This window comes from Gadus macrocephalus, chromosome 22, assembly GCF_031168955.1.
Source record: "Gadus macrocephalus chromosome 22, ASM3116895v1".
NCBI lineage: Eukaryota > Metazoa > Chordata > Actinopteri > Gadiformes > Gadidae > Gadus > Gadus macrocephalus.
The window spans coordinates 16,497,130-16,515,937 of NC_082403.1; the positions used below are offsets into that span (position 1 = coordinate 16,497,130).

General features: G+C 46.2%; 1 protein-coding gene across 2 annotated transcripts in view; it reads left to right on the forward strand.

Annotated features, from left to right (window-relative positions):
* The window catches only part of ctdp1 (CTD (carboxy-terminal domain, RNA polymerase II, polypeptide A) phosphatase, subunit 1), a 59,101-nt gene that overhangs the window by 11,674 nt on the left and 28,619 nt on the right, over positions 1-18,808 (forward strand). For both annotated transcript variants that reach the window (XM_060044365.1, XM_060044366.1), the window contains exons 8-11: positions 782-1,969; positions 6,888-7,029; positions 7,272-7,502; positions 11,828-11,960. In XM_060044365.1, the coding sequence (XP_059900348.1) occupies positions 782-1,969; positions 6,888-7,029; positions 7,272-7,502; positions 11,828-11,960 (1,694 nt within the window). The remainder of the gene's footprint in view (positions 1-781; positions 1,970-6,887; positions 7,030-7,271; positions 7,503-11,827; positions 11,961-18,808) is intronic.

Genomic DNA, 18,808 nt, shown 5'->3' on the forward strand with positions numbered 1-18,808 from the left:
GGGGTCCTATTGCAAGGGTCATCCAAACCACGCCCTGAATGTCCTTCTGGGCTCAGAAGGAGCTGGTAGATCAGCCACTTGCAAGGGAAATCCACTTGGAGACACTATAATATAGATCCCCTTATTGTTAGGGCAGTAATTCCCGGTCCCTACCAATCCCCAATTGTATTGGTCTAGTCAGTGTTTCTAGTTAGGGGAAGCCTCGTTTCCGTTGGACCTCCAGGCTACGGGGAGATCGTCATACCTACGAACCCCTTGCTCTTTTTTGTACTTACTTATGCGTTAAACCTGCGCTGTACAACCGGTCGACAGTGTTCATCTCTGGTTCAAATGCAGTTTTTTCAATGCAGCCAGTTTTACCTGTTTTTAAAAACCAACAAAAAATATATCAGATATTTAATCTTTGAGAATCTAAATCAATATTGATTTTGAAAGATGAAAAGAGGAAAGTAAGTGAGCAAAAGTCAGGGCTGCCGGAAAAGTGCACGTTAAAGTGGTTGGCAGCTATAAGGTGGAGGCAAGGTCATGAACCTAAGCCAAGTTAAAAATCCTCTAATTTAAGTGCTTTCTTAGGCTCAATATGATATAATAATGTGTGTTGGCCTTGCCAATGCTAAACCTGAACTGTAGAGGCTAAAAACAGTTAGTCCAAGTATCCCTTCAAACTGCGGCGTTCTTGCCTGAAGGCAAGGGAAGATTTCCATTTGCACGCGCGTACAGTCCTCTCTGACTGATGTCCGTGTTCAACATGATCCTAAGGCCTCATTGTGTCATTCCCCAGCGAGCCGGCCTGCTGAGAGCCCTGAACCCACGGGGACATCGGGGGCTGAGGAGCAGAACAACGGCTTCAAAAGGAGAGGGAGGGAGAACGCCAACGCCAACACCAACGTCAACAACGGAGGCAAGGAGGAGCCCAACGCACTTTCCTCCACTCAGGAAACCCCAGCGGAAACGCAAAGGACACACGCCACCGGGGAGGGGAAGGACGAACAGGAGCAGGACCCAGAGCCGGGGCAACAGGGGGAATCGAGGCGGACGCAGGCGGAGGGTACAGGGAAGGGGACGGGTGTCGGCGCCCAGGGGGGAAGCGCCGGGACAACGGGCTCGGCGGAGGGGGACGGCCCCGAGCAGCCTTCCCCGGCGGAGGCCCCCGCAGGCAACAACCTGGACTTTGACCTGTCCAGCGACAGTGACGGCGAGTCCGTCACGGAGAAGCCCCCCAGCTCGACGGCGGATCGCGTAGCCGGCGGCGACCCCAAGACGAGTCCGTCGGGGGTTCGCGATCAGCAGGAGGCCGGCCCCACGCAGAACCCCGAGTGTGGGGACGGGCCGGAGGGAGACGGGGGTAAACAGAGGGAGGCAGGAGACGCCGTTAAAGGGAAGGTTGAAGTCGTTGTCGCCAGCGCTGCCGCCACCGCCGCAGAAGAAGAAGAAGAAAGTAAAGAGGCGGACGCAGTGGGGAACAGCACGACACCCGCGGCGGAGCCTCCTCCGGTGGGCCCCCCGGACACCGAGGACCTGGGCAACGGCTGCTCGGACAAGAGGGAGCCGGAGACGGAGTCCCAGAACAGCGAGCTCTCCGGGGTCACTGCCGGCGAGGAGCTGCTGGAGCAGAGCATGGAAGAGGAGGAGGAGGAGGAGGAGGCGGACCCCGACCAGGACGACCACCTCATCTACCTGGAGGAGGTGCTGCAGAGGATCCACGCAGAGTACTACGCCCGCTACGAGGTCTACCAGAGGAAGGAGGCCCCGGAGATGCCCGACGTCCGGCGGATCGTGCCGGAGCTGAAGGGCAAGGTGCTGGAGGGGGCCACCATCGTGTTCAGCGGCCTGTACCCCACCAACTACCCCATGGAGAGGACTCGCGAGTACTACCACGCCATGGTGCTCGGGGCCAAGATCGGCCGGGGCCTGGTGCTCGACGCCGAGGACCCCTGTCGGACCACGCACCTCATCGCAGCCAGAGCCGGTACGTCGACAAACCACCACTAGTTATCTTCTGTGCCGACGGGATTTGAATCTATTCTTGTGTGTTCCATGACAATTAACAGAAGTAGCTGCAAGCATGTCTCTGCACTAACGCAATGCACGATGAAAAATAATGGGGTCATAGCAATTGCGAATTAATCTCTTCCTTTGTGGTTGATAAACTCTAATGGTACGAACACACCAAACGCGTACCCGCGTAAGATTTACGCGCGTAACGCAGTTAAAATGTTGCTTGACCATTTTGTGTCAAAAATGGTCCTACGTACGCAGCTACGCACCTGTGGCTGCGCTGGATTTAGGAGTCCGAGGAAGGAAACCCAAACGCAGCCGTGTTTGGGTGCTTGATAGAGCTTGGATCGGGTTAGATTAAATAATCTCAGATATAAATAACAATAATCGGGTTAAATAACTTCACATGGTGTGTCTGGTGTGTTTCCAGCATTCGTAGTGTTGATCAGCAGAGATATAGTCCGCCAAGACGTTGAGGTTGCTTAGCAACCAGAGACTCTGTCCATGCAAGTGAACGGAGCGTTCCCTCTTCGTCATAACTATCAAACCAAACATCCTTCACATTCACCGAGCGAACATTATGAAAGTAAAATGCACATTTCTCGCTAAAAATGTTTACATAAACGCATTTAATGGCGTAACTATGTTACTATTTCCACCCAGAATAAAGAAAGATGTCGGCCGTATGCTTCTGTGCAAGCGTCACTACTCTCTGCCAGTGACGTCGGGTCAAGCTCAACGCTGATATACGCTCATCGTCATGCGTATGAGCGTAAAAAGTTCAATTTTTTGAACTCCTCGCGTACGCGCGTATATGTACGCGCGTATATGTACGCGCGTATATGTACGCGCGTATATGTACGCAGCTCATACGCCGCTAACGCGGGTAAAATGTTGCTTTAGCGCATGTAACGCATGTACGCAGCTCATACGCGCGTAAACCAATGGTTCCCTATGGAAAAATTGCCGATTTTATACGCGTCTATACGCGGGGTACGCGTTTGGTGTGTTCGTACCTTAAACTCTCGCAGATCTGCAACAGTACATTGACGCTGACGAACATACAGTCTGTGTTCGTAATGGAATAATGTACCAAGCATTGATTGCTTCATAGCTGATCTACTATCTTATTGTGATAAGTTTGATGTGATTTTGGACATTGTGGACATCATCACGTCACCTTAGGCATTACATGGTGCAGGCACATCCTTTCTCATTTGCCTCATGTACTGACCAAAACTGCAGATCAGCAGTTATTCATGAGCACAGTGTTAGGGCAGCATTTGGGCTCAACACAAAGGCTGTTTTATATAATGGAGGAGGAGGTCAAGAAGGGTGGGCCTAAGTTCATCTGAATACCATATTGTTGCATGAATGTTGAAGTAATCATTGGCTTGTGACTGTCTCCTAATGATGGATTCCAGTATATCCCAATTTTTTTTACCCCTAACACACACACACACACGTAAACATGAACTCCGAACACAAACACGCCCTCCCCTGCGAATGCTCTCTTTGTCCTGTTCGCAGCATTTAAATGATGAGAGGCGAAATGCTGCCTTGCATGTTTCTGCCATTCTCTCAAATGTAATGGACAATTTTTTCACAGAGTGCTAATGGTAAATGTACTTATGCAAAGGGATTGTTATAACCATCCTTACAATTCAATAGTGAATGGGGCTAGCTAGAATACATATTTTCATGCTAATAAGTCGGGAGGAAGTTCATGATCCTCACCCACAGAGGTGACGTGAGAAATGTATGGAAAAGATTATTCGGGAGATGATTTGACCTCCACTAAGGAGAGCCTCTGATTCGCTCTCATGAATAGTTGAGTGAAACGTGCATTTATCTTCTGCTTTTCAATATCTAAAGCAGTCAAATCTCTGCCTGATGCGACAGTAGTAACGATGGGGATCAGTAAATTTGCGGCCAAAACAACCGTGCTGGGGCCGACGGATGTTCATGCATGAGTTGCCTGATTTAAGTAAACCTAATTACTCTGTTTACACTCAAAGTTGGCCCAACAGCGGTGAGTGTGTTTACCTCCTCGCTCTGCTGCATCCGTCTGAATTGGAACGAATGCAACATAGTGTAGTATGCAGACCTTGACGTAAACATTTTATGATATTTCTTTGATCTAACTAGGGCTGCAACAACGAATCGATAAAATCGATAAAAATCGATTACTAAATGCGTTGGCAACGAATTTGGTCATCGATTCGTTGTGTCGCGCGATTAATAAGTTACTCATAGGCGCAGCACTGTTTACAGCCAGCCGCCGACAGGTTGATTCACGGTTCATGCATGCCCACAGCGAGCTTTAGTGTGAGCGACCACAGCTTGTATTTTGGTCATATCTTAAAACTGGACTGTAGGCCTACATAAAAGTGTTGTACCTTCACTGTCTTTGGGTTAAAAAAACTCCTTCAACTCAGTATCCGTCTAGTCCAACCGAAAACTGTCAGCTGCTGCTGCTGCAGACGTTTTGCAGACGGGCTCGGAGTCGGCACCGCGTGCATCAACAGTCATTCAAAGCAGCGGTAGTAATCACACAACCGGACGGTGTAGAAAGTCCCGTCAGTTAAAAATAGTAATGCAATCCATGTTAAAATCGGCAGGATATAGAGCTAGTTAGCTTAAAAAAAACAACTAACCAATGGTCACTAACAGTGTCAAATGTGATGTGTTCAGGTCGGCTCAGTAATATGATTGATGCGTTCAAATGCAGCAGAAAAAATAAAATAATTGAGATTTTGGGGAAAACTTGTTATCCCAGTAATATAAAATAGATAGTAAAGATAGAATTATGACCTGTTTAATGTCCTATCTTGAACTATCATCATCTTATCAGCAATTAAAGCAATATTACAAGTTCTATTTCAAGGAGCCTCGAAAATGGTATCAATAGGTTTGACCGGTTAACCATGGACCTCCCTTATATACATATAAAAGTATATCATACATTGTATGTTTTTTTTTGTGTTATCCCAGTTATGTTTTTTTAATCTTTTTATTATTTAATATTACTTTTAATAGTTCCGGGACGTTGCAGCAATAACCTGGTGTTTTTACACTTCAGTCTGCACTGTGAATTTGAAGTAATGTTCAGTTTTTGAATTAAGATGCGGCAATTCCAAAAAGAAATATAATTTTTTTCTATCCGATTCATCGATTAATCGAAAAAATAATCGACAGATTAATCGATTATTAAAATAATCGTTAGTTGCAGCCCTAGATCTAACGCTTTGATCCCGATTTGATACAACTGTGACCTTATTTCACTGTTAAAACAGAAACCTTTGCAGCATAACAACAGCGTAACAGTACGGCTGTCGCAGGTGTCTAGTTCCGTCCTCTGAAGACCACAGCTGCTCAAGTTATACCCGCTCGTGTGATTCCTTATCGTGGATCGCGGATCGTGGATTGTGGAGACGAGCCTGTCTGCTCTGCACATGTCACTGCGATGTCTTCATGGTCCAAGCCCTCAGGATAATGATGACACCTGCCGGTTGTGGGGGCTGCACTGAGCAGTTTATGTTTCGTGGGGTGTTCCCCTGGGCACCAACAGAGACCGCAACATGGCTTGCTGCCTGGAGGCATGACACTGAACCAGGCATGTGAGAAAGAATGAGAACAAATATTGAATCTTCAAAAAAAAAACTACTTAAAACATCAATATAAAAACAACAAGCCAATCAAGTGCCAACATGTTACTTCTGGTAATTGAAAAAATGATATTTATCTCTATTATACTAACCCAGAAGTAAGACTAATCTTTATTTGAGTTTATTTAGAAAAAAAACGTCACAACCCGGTGTGTGCGTGTGTGTGTGTCTGTGTTCCCTCGTCCACCCCCCCACCCCACCCGGGTCGGCGCTTGGTAGCACAGCCCTTGTTGCCGTGGGAGCCAGCCTCACTTAGAGCAACACTTAACCAATCAGCCGGCCTCGCTACGTCAGAGGCGGGGAGACAATCAGCCGCCGTGCTTCAGGGCGAGACCTCAGCCGGCCACTTCAGCCCCCGAGCCGGAACCGACTCGAGGAAGCTCGACGCGTCGCTGACGTCAGGCCCACGCACGCGGGCGTTCGCATTTCATATGGCGGATTGATTATTTAATGGTGGTGTTTTAACACACTCTTTCCTGCCCCCCACACACACGCCTCTGGCTGGCTAATGCCCCCCTTTGGTTCCGGCTCCGTGTTTGATGGACGTATAAAACAGTTGCCAAATTCTCTCTCTTCAGCTGTGCTGAACTAGCTTCATAATCAAACTGAGGTTTCACTTCATGTTTCAGGCTGAAGTTTCTACCGTCTGAGGTGTTTTCAGAGACAGGGCGGGGTTGCTGCCACGTAGAACAATCTCGAAGCGGACAACATCACAGTCCTATTAATTTGCGAATTTCTGAACGATCGTCCTGAATCATGAAAACAACAGTGATCCTTGCCCGACCACACATTGAGCAACAGCATACTTCACAGTTCACACCAATATCAGGCACGTGCTCTACCCCAAGAAGTGATCAATATCTGGGCTAGCGGTGATTGCTTGGCCTCTCATGTGTTGGGTTGGGTGAATGAGGTCTTCTTGTCCCAAATGCAGTTTACAGCTTTCCTTTGTGTCCAGCGTCAATAAATTGCAATCAGACTGGTGCACAAAAAAACAATCTGACAACAGTAAACAAAGCTACCGCCTCTTCGCCCGTCTCCCCCAGTGTGTGAAACCAAGTGTTGAGTGTGGTCCCGTTCATTATCTACATAGATTGATGTTCACGGGTCATTGATCTGCCGTTCTCTCAAGGTAAATGTGGCCATCGATCAAGCGAGTGTCTTGTTTGGGCATGAACTCCTTTTCTTTACCTGGTCTCTCCCCTCCTCCCGTTCCACCAGGCACTGAGAAAGTACGTCAGGCACTGGGCTGCAAACACCTCCACATCACCAGTCCCGATTGGCTGTGGTGTTGTCTGGAGCGCTGGGAGAAAGTCGAGGAGCAGCTGTACCCTTTGAAGGAGGAACACTCCAAGACCCCCCGGTAAGGGACCCTCGCTGAGGCCTTTGATGTATAGACCAAGAGGTAAAGCAAAGCGCACTTTGTCTCTCACTGAGAGACACTGCAGTCCCCGGTGACTTGTTCTTTCCCCTTAAATAATCAGTTTACCCAAGACTCCTGCTGTCCATTTGAAGCACGACTCCTGCTGTCAAACTAAATGTAAAGAAGCACTCTCCAGCCGCCCGCTGAGAGATTACTTGTTTAAATCCTATCCCCCGCCACAGGAGCAACAGCCCGGCCATGCTGCCCGACCCCCAGGGGATGTTCCATCACCCCGTCTTCCACCCCGCCCACCTCCACCAAAGACCCCCGCCCCCGGCCCCCGAGGTGCGCATCTACGACCCGGTGACGGGGAAGCTGATCCGGCAGGGCCAGCACGGCCAGCGGCCGCCCCCCTACCTCCAGGCCCCGGGGTCCATGTCGCAGCCGGACCACCGGAACACGGCCCCCCCCAGGTAGGACGTCGCTCCGTATCCCCCCGCTCTGCTCTCTCTGGAGTGCGGCTCTGTGAAGGTTTAGCTGATTTATTCCGCGTGCCGCCCACCCGCCTCCCGCTCCCACGCGGCGACCGCTGTCGCCACAGGCCCTCTCCTCGGAGGACAATACGGGATGCGATTGCCGCGCTGAAGTGCTTTCTTCTCGGATGTGAAGCGCTGAATTTAATTAAATTTTAGAATTTAGTTCTTCCGTGCCGGAGATATGCCCACACAGTCTGCATCATTTCCATATCATTATTTGGCTTCATTCCCATTAGTGATTCCAAACGGTTGGAGGGAACATAGCTGGCTTGTCCTTTGAAACATGATTAACACGCAGCAGGCTGTCTGTTGTCTCCAGCCCCTAGACCAGCCCCCCTTTTAAATGGATCCCATCTGACTGGAATTAGTGGGTGAGAGACAATGGCGGCTGGAACAAGGTGTGTGTGTGTGTGTTTGTGTCACAATTAATTTAGCCAACTTGGCCAATTTGAAGTTTGCTCTTGCACAGCAACATATGTTATTAAAATGGCCATCTCATTTAGTTTTGACATTTTGTTTCCTCCAGGCGTCATTGCAACAAATTGGTTATTGCTGTTTGGCAATACAAAAAATAGAAGGAAATTCATCACCTATCCTCCATTATTCCCCTCTGGTTTGACAATACCATCAGACGTAGATCAAGCTCCCATGGTGCTCGGTGACTCCACAGCCACTGCCTTCTTCCAATTACCATTGACTTGAGGTTGAGCACCCGCCAGGGGCGCTGATGAAAAGCATTAAGCGCTGCACTCTGAAAGGTTTGCTGTTTTTATGAGTGTGCCTGAGTCCCCTCTGGGCCCCACACCGCAGGAAGCCGGCTGGTCAAAGCCCCCAACCTCTTCCTGGTGGTTGCTATTTGGCCAGGGTACGAACAAGCAGTTTCCTGGGTATGAATGCAGTTTCCAGGTACAAACACATGATGTTTCATCAGAGGCTCTGATGGGATCAGAGGGCCGACATGCAGTCCCAACTGAAGTGGCTGTAGTTGATCCGATGTCATCACAACTTGACAACAAATGTGCACCAGCCAAGTTGTTTGCCATTAATGCTGGAAGAAATACAGTCTTCAGTCTGCAGGCGGTATCCCTGTCTAGGTTTTATAATACTGTTGCTTCTGTTCTACACCATCACATACTTTATGTTATTAACTTGTTCTTTAACTTTTTTCTCACTTGCTCTCATTGCCATTCCGAATCTTATGCCACCTGCACTATCATCATGAGTTGGTTTTCCTAGTATAGCAGAACCCTATTTTTGCAGTGCATTCGAAGGGTGTGTCAACACTGTTTCACGTGAATGTATTGGTTTTTCATCATGCACCCTTGGGTTCACGTTAACTTGATGTGAAGGTAGAAAAGCAGGCAGCGTCTGCAAAGATCTGTAGAAAACAACGATCCATCTCTCAGCGTGTGTACCTGCCCAAGTGTACATGTACTGGTGTCCCTGGGTCAGGGACAGCACACTGGATTCACTGATGCAAGCCATTATTTGTAGAGACAGACAGACAGACACAGATGCCATTGTTTTACGATTTTCATTGTTTAATGTTTCTGCTGTTACTGAAATCCTCTCGAGAAAGAATTTCTGGCAAACCATAATGCATGTACACTGTGCAGCAACCCTGGCTCGCAACTCCAGTCAATAATCTATTAGAGGCTGTGATGTAGCCCTGCTTTTTCATTTCAATTTGTGCAATGAAAAGCCCTGCTATTGTCAAACAGCTAGGCACCTATTATTTTTTAATAAATGCCTCAGACGGTTTCATATGGTTTAAAGCTTTAAAGATGCAGAAAAAATATTCTTTTCATGATGCAATTTTATTTTATTTTTAAAAGCACACCCTTGTTCTCTTCTCAGATGGAATGGAAAACATTACGTCAGATCACTGCAATCGTCAGACATTTGCCACCCCCCAAGGGTTTCAAATAAAGAATAAGCCGCAACTGTATCAAAGTACTTCCCATAAGGCTTTTATATGAGGGGAAATATGTTTGTTTGCTAACTGGGGACAGTTAACTTGTTTACCCATGTTTCATTTGGTTTTTGAATTGTAATATGATGGTTTGAATCACAACTACCATAAGCATCCAACCATCCTACTTTCATTATTCTGTGGAAACATCCTGGAGCATTGCAGGACATTTAAATGAAACCTGAAACACTAAAGACCCAATTAACAGCTGAAGCATGTGATCAGGCTCTCTTCTTCCTCAATGACTAATTTCTAGCTTTGTCTGCCTCCATTTTAAACCACAAAGTATGCATGTGTGTTCTTTATTCGGGATGTGCATTTCTGGCAAAAATACTATTCGATATTAGTAAGTATAGTCTATGTCAGAGGTCTTCAACAGGGGGTCCGCGACCCCTAGGGGGTCCGCGGAGGTACTGCAGGGGGGTCGCGAAAGTTTGGGTTGATTAGACTTTTTCTTTATATTACCTTCACAATCTTTTACACAAATTGAAATGTCTTTAAATACACATTAACATGAATCCAACACACTAGCCGCGTTTACATGGAAACATTTGATCCGATTTCTAATTGGAATAGCTCTATTCCTATCATCCGAATGTATTATATCTATGGCATTTTGGTCTCTCGCGCACACCTGACACATCTGGACTGGCTGTGAAATTTTTATGTATTTGATTTTAATGAAAGCCCAGCAGGAGAGAGCTTTTCTCTGCCTGCTCCTTCAATTAAGAAGGACAGCACAGCGACATCAGTTTGTTGTCCGGTCTTTATATCTACCCCCTCCTCAGCAAACAATACGTATTATGATGAGAGTGTGCAGCGAAGACTGTTGGGAGAGAGAGAGTGCTGTTATGTAAGGGATAATGTACAGAACGCCGGTCATTATCGGGAAAATAAGCAATCAGCAGAGAAATAGTCAGCCAAAGACGTTGACGTCGCTTAGCAACCGGACACGCTGGGGTTGATAAGTTACAGTCGCAGAGTGTTTTAAAAATGTCCATTTGAATTGCTTTTATGCATGATTACATGCAATTGCAGTTATCAGTTTATTATGTTATGTTGTGTTTATGAATGGCAGTGGCATTGCCACCCTACTCGCTGTACCTTGCACATGTTTATAATGAAAACATGAATATATGAACCTGTGTATTATTTGAATATCTTAGTATTGAATGCAAAATAACAAGGTACATTTATACATGCCACTATAGGAACAGTTTAATATCAAACACAATTTTATACAATAAATAAGTAGGGGGTCCCCGCTCCATCTCTCCATCAGTTTGGGGGTCCTTGGCCTGGAAAACGTTGAAGACCCCTGGTCTATGTATTCGAATAATATTCAAAAATCGGTCAATCAAGAACCCTGCACGCATGCACCTCGTATACACACAATGACACAGGGAGGCTTTTATGATTTGTATGAAATCAATACTTAAACAACAACATCAACATTCAACATCGAAATTATTTCAACGTGGGCTTAGGCTGATAGGCCTACATGCGCCGAAAACAGATCGCTATTTATTTTACTGCATGACGGTGAACTAGACATGTCTTTAGCATATGGAAACTATGGCCAAAAAAATAACACATTGCTTCTTTTTACAATTTATGTGTTACCAGCATTCGTGGTGTTGTTCGGCAGAGAAAAAGTCTGCCAAAGACGTTGACGTTGCTTAGCAACCGAGGACCTTGATAAGTTACGGGACTACTTCCGGAGTGATACGATAGAAAAATAATGATAAAACTTTCCTTGACAGCGGTCATTATATGCTTGGCAACGGTGAATTATCAAAAATTATTCACCACCGGAAGTTGTGAAGGCCTATGCAAGTGCACGGAGCGTTCAACAGCATAGAGAAGAGCCGTGTAATAAATACCGATAGTAACATTCATTATTCGATATTCTACGTGACTCCGACTATTCGACGATCGTTGCCCATCCCTATTCTGTATAGCAGTTATCTTGTTCTATGGACTATCACAGGACCCATCCGCATCTCGTACCTTTTTTCCTCCCCTCACTCTACCAAGCAGCATGTTAGCCTCTTTCACTGCTGTAGTGTAGGTTGAAAAATGTTAACCCTTCAACAACACAGAAGTAGGGCTTGCTAAGCCCACGACCCAGCAAGAATTCAGCGGGAAACTCTGGCTTTCTGCCATACTTTGTTGATTTGGACCATAATCCCTGGCGATTGGCCATCAAGGTGAACAAGGTATATTTTCTTCCGCCTCTAAATGGCTTGGAGCAATGTGTGAAACGTCTGTCTGTCTGCGTGTGTTGCAGGGTTGGTCAGACGTCAGCGGCGTCCGATGACGAGCAGCCCGGCCCGTCCAGAAGGAAGCGCGGGCCCAGCATGTCTGACTCCATGCCGCTCTACATGCTCTGCAAGGAGGACCTGGACAGCATGGACAAAGAGGTGAGGAGACCCTGGGCCCGCCCGCCAACCGCTGTCCACTTAAGGCATTCCTCCAGTGTGACCAACCAAAGCACTCGTGCTAAATGTGCACCCCCACTCTGAAATAAAATTCAAGAGGGATACATATTAAAGGGGACATATTATACCACCAGGTGTGAGTGTGATTAGCCGTTACAAGCCGTTTTGAAAATCGGACTTCCCAATTGAGCGTGTCCAACTAGATGTGTGCTGGATAGTTCAGTCTACCAGCCTACCCAGTGGACAGTAGCAAACGTTGCTCATCTATCCGTCATACATCTAGGTGGACACGCCCACTTGTGATGTCAGAAGAGGCCGATTTTCAAAACGGCCTGTAACGGCTAATCACATTCACACCTGCTGGTATAATATGTCACCTTTAAAACAATCGCCTTGCCTTTATATTTTTCCACATGTGCAGGCAAAAAGACGGCATTACATGTGTGTGTGAAATGTAGGAATGTGTGTTCAGAAAGACCAGGCAAACACAAATGTTGGCAAAGTGAACCATACAGTTTAAACCAGGTTGGATTAGGTAAGTCTATTGAAAGACTAGCTGATAATGTGCAACATGAGAAGAGATACTTATGTTGCAACGATTCAGACAACATGCTGAAACCAACGTAAACAATAAAAACATAAAAACAGGGAAACACAAAAACAAGGAATAGCAATGGAGAGTCCTTAACAATTCTGAGGAAGACCGCGATGAGACTTCTAGATCGTCATATAGTTTGCAACTGCTCAAACCTCTGCATAACTTCCCATCGGCACTACCGTTTAGCGGTGTGATCTTTGTGTCTGCCCCCAGAACACACAGGCTCTCTGACACATTTCTCACGTTTGCATCATGTTGACGAAGGCCACACACTTATGCCATCCGGCATGTGTGTGTACTGTAGCACACCAATATGGGGATTTGCATGCGCCCACACTCTTACTGAGCACTACAGGGTGTGATGCTACGCCGTCTTCGTGCCACACATTAGATACAGACCATAGTGCATTCAAACCAATAAACCAGAGGGACACAACATCACAGCATCTCTTTTATCCTCTACCATCAATTTAATTATTAAATTCTCCAAACGCCCTATCATCGCAGCCTAGTATCTCTGTCAGGCACTCACGGATCGTTTGTAGCTTTTGGCCACAACACTAATTTCCTCCTAATTTATCAGTAATGCCTAGAAGCTGGTCCTCCACCAGCTTTAATAATGTTATTTAATGAAGTCTGGCCTCCGCTGTGTGTGTGTGTGTGTGTGTGTGTGTGTGTGTGTGTGTGTGTGTGTGTGTGTGTGTGTGTGTGTGTGTGTGTGTGTGTGTGTGTGTGTGTGTGTGTGTGTGTGTGTGTGTGTGTGTGTGTGTGTGTGTGTGTTTTACTTGTTGTGGGAAAACACCTGCATGGGATGTTTGTGCTAGTTTTACGTCATGCATTTTCTATCCTACTGTGAACATTTAACGTATGGACACAGAATGAGATGGTTCCCCAGACCCCACTCAATGGTAAATGAGCTTGAACCATCTCGTGCAATGCAATGGAGTGATTACATTAGTCTGTGATGTGTGCCGATGATGACTGAATTCACATGGGAGTCCAGCGTTGTGCATTGTAGGATCTGCCTTGTTTGTGATTCTTGTCATTAGGCGCCTTACAGAGATGGGCTAATTATCCCCCAAAAAAAATGTACCGTGAAAGACTTCCTGCGATACACATTAATGAACTATCTCTAGAGTATCGGTTTGCGGCCCCAGACGGAGCATAATAATATATCATTATTACAATTGTTATTTTGTGTGGTTTGCAGGCAGCGTAGTGCTTCTGTTCTGCTTCAAACGCAGGGTAATGCATCATAATGGCATGATGGAACACCAACTCGAAGTCTAATGGCGCACGCAGCTCTGCCCTGTTCATCTGAATCACAATTATTCATTCATGATTGCACAATTATCACATAAGTGTTCAGCCAGTGCACTCTCTGCAAATACCGCTGTTGGCAAGATTAACGCTATGTTTTGCTACCTCTCGTGTTTACCAGTACCTTGGGGTTGTTATATTGTACATTCAATTATACGGTGACCCCGCTCACCCTGTTTTTATATTTCGAACCTTGATCTATGGTCCATTACAGCTAGCAGAGTAGGCATGGTTATATCGTCATCTGGTCAGGTCTGATTTGAATGATTCAGATTGTGTGATTGGACTGGCTTTGAATGACTGAACTGAAGTGCCCCCATCCGAGTGCCAGTCAGCCTTGATGGATGTTTTCAAATGATTTTCTTTGGATTAATTAAATTCTATAGTTAGACGTTCAGCTCCCTGTAGTCTCCTCTTTAGTTAAACCCTGTTTTTATTAATTCCGCCGTTCCACCGTGGAAACCCAGAACCACAACCAAGGGTGACGTTTATATTAATCTTTTCCCGTCTTCTATCAATTTGAACAGATTGCTCAGTATTCAGTATAAGACAAACCTGGTGGTGGTGGACGGGAGCTTCAGGCTTGACGATGATGATGGTGAACACGCAAACATGGAAATAATATTATTGAACCATGTGATTCAATGATTCAACATGCCATATCCATCCTGTGGCCCGTCACTGTTCTGAGGTCTTTTAGATTAGGTTTTATTTTTCCTTTTTCACTCACCTCACAACAGCAACACAGCTCAACACGTGAGCACAGCAGGAAACCATAAGGACATTTCACTGCTGTGAATAATCTTGTAAGAGCAGGTAATGTCTGCCATGGGTCAGAGTGTGTGTGTGGGCGTGAGAGAGAATGGGTTTTCCACTCTAAGCTTCCCTTGAAGGCGAACCGGTTATTAATTGCGAGGCAGAGAGATAGACTAATGAGAATGCTAATGGGAATGAAGGGTGAGTCACTGGCACCACAGATAGGAATCGAGAGTCATCAGATCAGATTAGGGGCGCCATGTGGCTCAGGAGGTAGGGCGGGTTGTTCGGTAACCAGAAGGTTGCTAGTACGATTCCCGGCTCCTCTGAGGGTTGAGGTGTCCCTGAGCAAGACACCTCACCCTAACTGCTCCTGACGAGCTGGTTGTCGCCTTGCATGGCTGACACCGCCGTCAATGTGTGAATGTGTGCTTGAATTGGTCAATGATAGGCATTATTGTAAAGCGATTTGAGTGTCCACCTGTTGGAAAAGCGCTATATAAATGCAGTCTCTTTAACATATAAAAATGTACAAGAAATGGATGAATGGTCCATTCAGTACAGTGTAGAACAGTATAGTGCCTTTTTTAATTGTATTGTCCCTAGGGGGACCACTAAGCCCACCTACCTTACCTCAGAGCAGCCCACTCTAAGCAGAGTGCTCAGAGTTGGCTGGCCCGGTCCACCTTTCAGTGTAAGTCGATAGCATTTTGTGAAGCACAGTGGCTGCAACCCCAGCTACAAGAGAACCCAGAGAAACACGTCGCCGTCGTTAATCACCGCACCGATAGGAAGGCGCTGGGGTCAGAACACAAGGGCAGCTCATGCCTTGGTACAGCGAGAGTCCTTTATGGCGCATTTCCACTGCAGGGTGCGGAACGGATCGGATCGCAAAGGTGCGGGTCGGATCGCGTTTCCACCGCCAAAAGTGGGCGTGACCCGGACTTTGCCGTACCCGTTCCGACCCCATTCTAGGGACTCCTCCGTTGCGGTACCCAAAACGAGACCAGACGCCTGAAAGGGTACCCTGGAATTCTAGCTACACCCCCCCTCCGTTGATTGGTCGACAGAATCGTCACTTCCGGGTGACGCGGGGATAAAAACAAACAAACAGTAGCCTCAAGGTATTATTCTTTACAATTAACATGTCGCGTAAAAAGCTTGCTTGGGCGAACAAGGAGGTGGAGACGTTCGTCTGCATTCTTGCGGAGGAAGACGTTGTTTACATTGTTTACGTAGCTGCCGCGGCGATTGACATCCGGCCTACCACCAAGGGTACTGTCGGCAGTGGAAACGCGACCTCGGAACTGAGCTGGGCTATACTGCCCCCTCCCTACCGCACCTTTGCGATCCGATCCGTTCCGCACCCTGCAGTGGAAATGGGGCATTATTGGTGTTGAAAATGCAAAGTTTGGCAAAGTATAGTTATAAATTGATCATATTGAAGTTTATGTGTGCGTGTGTGTGTGGTTATATTCAAAGTGTATCCATTATGTTATTCAATGTACTTTAGGTTATGCCTATACAGAGTCAGTGAGTGTGAGGTGCACACTCGTGTATTGAGAAGACGAGAGAAATACGGGAGTCACGAGACGCAACAGTCGGTGGAAAGTCTATTTTATTTTTAGGATCGCTCTAAAAAGAGAAAGGTAAATGGCGACCTACAAGCTATCAATTAAGAATGCCGAATTCTTATGTTAATGCTTCCCACAGGCAGCCCTGACCCAGTGGGTCTTGTATGTTTAAAATAAAGCACACATCCTTTGAGCAAGCTTACCCATTCAAATGTGAGATGAGGAAGCACAAAATCAACGATCTAAGGGCCCAATATGATTGGGTGCAGGAGCAGAAACCTTTCTTGAGGGAAAACAAAAATAATACGAGTTCTGTGACAAAAATACAGCAAGTACCTACTGTACGTCGGCATCATCAACCACAAAGAAAACTGAAACATTTTACCCAGGATGTGATAGCAAAAGCTGGATGAAGCAATTCATAAAGCAGCATGTGTAGGCTTAGCGAGACCACTGATGTATGCTCCGCTGTTAGTTTACGTGAGGTTCTTCAACAAGGAGAAGAAAGAGTTTGGTGAAGTGGTGCACCCCTTCAGACCAGTACAAGAGGTGGGGACATCTACCTGGCCATAAATGAGATGTCCACAAAGAGGGGAATCGAGCTGAATCAAGTGGTTTCAATAACCACAGATGGAGAGAGATGAGCTGTGGCATGAATGAAATTGGACAGTCCTGAGGTAATCTCTTACCATTGCATAATTCATCCATCGATCCTGTGCTCCCCCCTGTCGGATGAGAATCCTGTGGTGATGAACACGCTGATCAGAATGATTCAATTTCTCAGGGCATCCTTCATCCTATCCTTCCCATCAGCATTGCGTACTCTGGGAATTCCTCAGAGTAGTTGATGCTCATGCTGATGACCTTCTGCTGCTCAATGTAAGATGGCTCAGCAAAGGCAGTGTGTTGGAGTGCTTCTGGTCCGTCCGAAGGGAAATCACAGATTCTTGGTGCAGCGGAAGAGCCAGAGCAACACCATTTTCTCAGTTCTTATAAGATGATAAGAAGAAGGACATTGTGGCTTTTTTGGTTGATATCACTTCACACCTGAATACACTGAATTTAAAGCTACAAGGCAAGGACATCTTGCAAGGACATTTTTTTTATTTTTTTTTGACGCGCATTTTTCGCGTCGACGTAATTTATGCGTCAACGTCATCGATTACGTCGACGCGTCGTCCCAGCCCTAGTCCCCAGTAGTGCAGGGACACCCTCATTAGGACAGAAATAGCCACAAAGTGTTCATGAACGAACCTTTGTTAATGTGACAATTTTTCACTGGCTAAAAGGTACAGCTGACATGAGATGTTCGACTTCAGCCGGTCGCTGCTGTAAAGCCCAGTCCTAACCGCAGCGACCGGGATTTGATTCCGCGGTCCTTTGCTGCATGTCTTCCCCTCTCTCTCTGATACCTTCCTGTCTTACTCTGCACAAAGACAAAAAAAACTGTCATATTGTAGGGTTATAAGTACATTTTTTATCTTTTCCCCGTTTTAAGGGGTCTCCTTAAAACCTGGAAATGAGTAACAATCAGTTACATTTATAAATTCCTGTGCAACACAAACTATTATTAAGTTAGATAGACCTTAGCAACGGCTCAGCAACAGAGTTCAAACTTCAGCTAATGCTTTCTAGGGATTGTGTGATTTCCAAAACCGAATTAATACGGTTGTTGATTCAGTTAATATGTTGGACTACTGCCATCTGGATTTTTTTAAGCATCCCAGACCCAGCCAAAGTGTAGCGAATAACCTTTATTTCCTGGTGCTTGTTACTTATTTGAAAGAGAACTTCAAGAATTTCAACCTGGACCTTATCTTCTGATCATTTCTGTTAAAGGGGTCTAGTGTTGACGACACTTATTTGAACTTTGAACAGTATTGGGTGAGAACGCCACAGCCATAATGCGTGAAAACGGCCCGTGGTGTAATCCAAGTTATGTACGTCCTCTTAAAATGCTTGTTTTTGACGGGCTCAGATTATATTCTATTATTATGTCAAAGATCCCTACAGAGAAATAAAACGGCTTTCTTTAACCTTCGCGTGATCTCAGTTTGCTATGTGCCCAACCAAGTTACCATCAAGGACATGTCTTGCTCTGAAATCTCGTTGCAGGATATTTCCCTCTTGTCATTATTATCTCAGCTCTCTTAACCCAAACTTTTTAGATGATACCAACCCACACTTTCTGTAGCCCAACACGGCAAACGGCTCGCTCCAGCTCTCACTATCGTTTACACTGTTGTATTCCTGCAACAACTCAACTCTTGATAGACTTGACCTTGAGAGAGACTTGGTTGGACATTTACATTTACATTGACATTGACGCTGTGTCAATGTAAAAGCTACAATATAAAAGCTGTTGCTTTCATCCAAAGTCATTTACAACCATTCATGCACACATTCACACACCAACGGCGGAGTCAACCACGCAAGGCAACAGCTTGTTAGTCAAGGTGAGCTGTTTTTCTCAGGGACACCTCGACAGTCGGAACCGGGGATCGAACTAGCAACCTTCCGGTTACCGGTCAACCCGCTCTACCTCCTGTGCTACTGTCGTCCCGTTGGTTGGACATTATAAA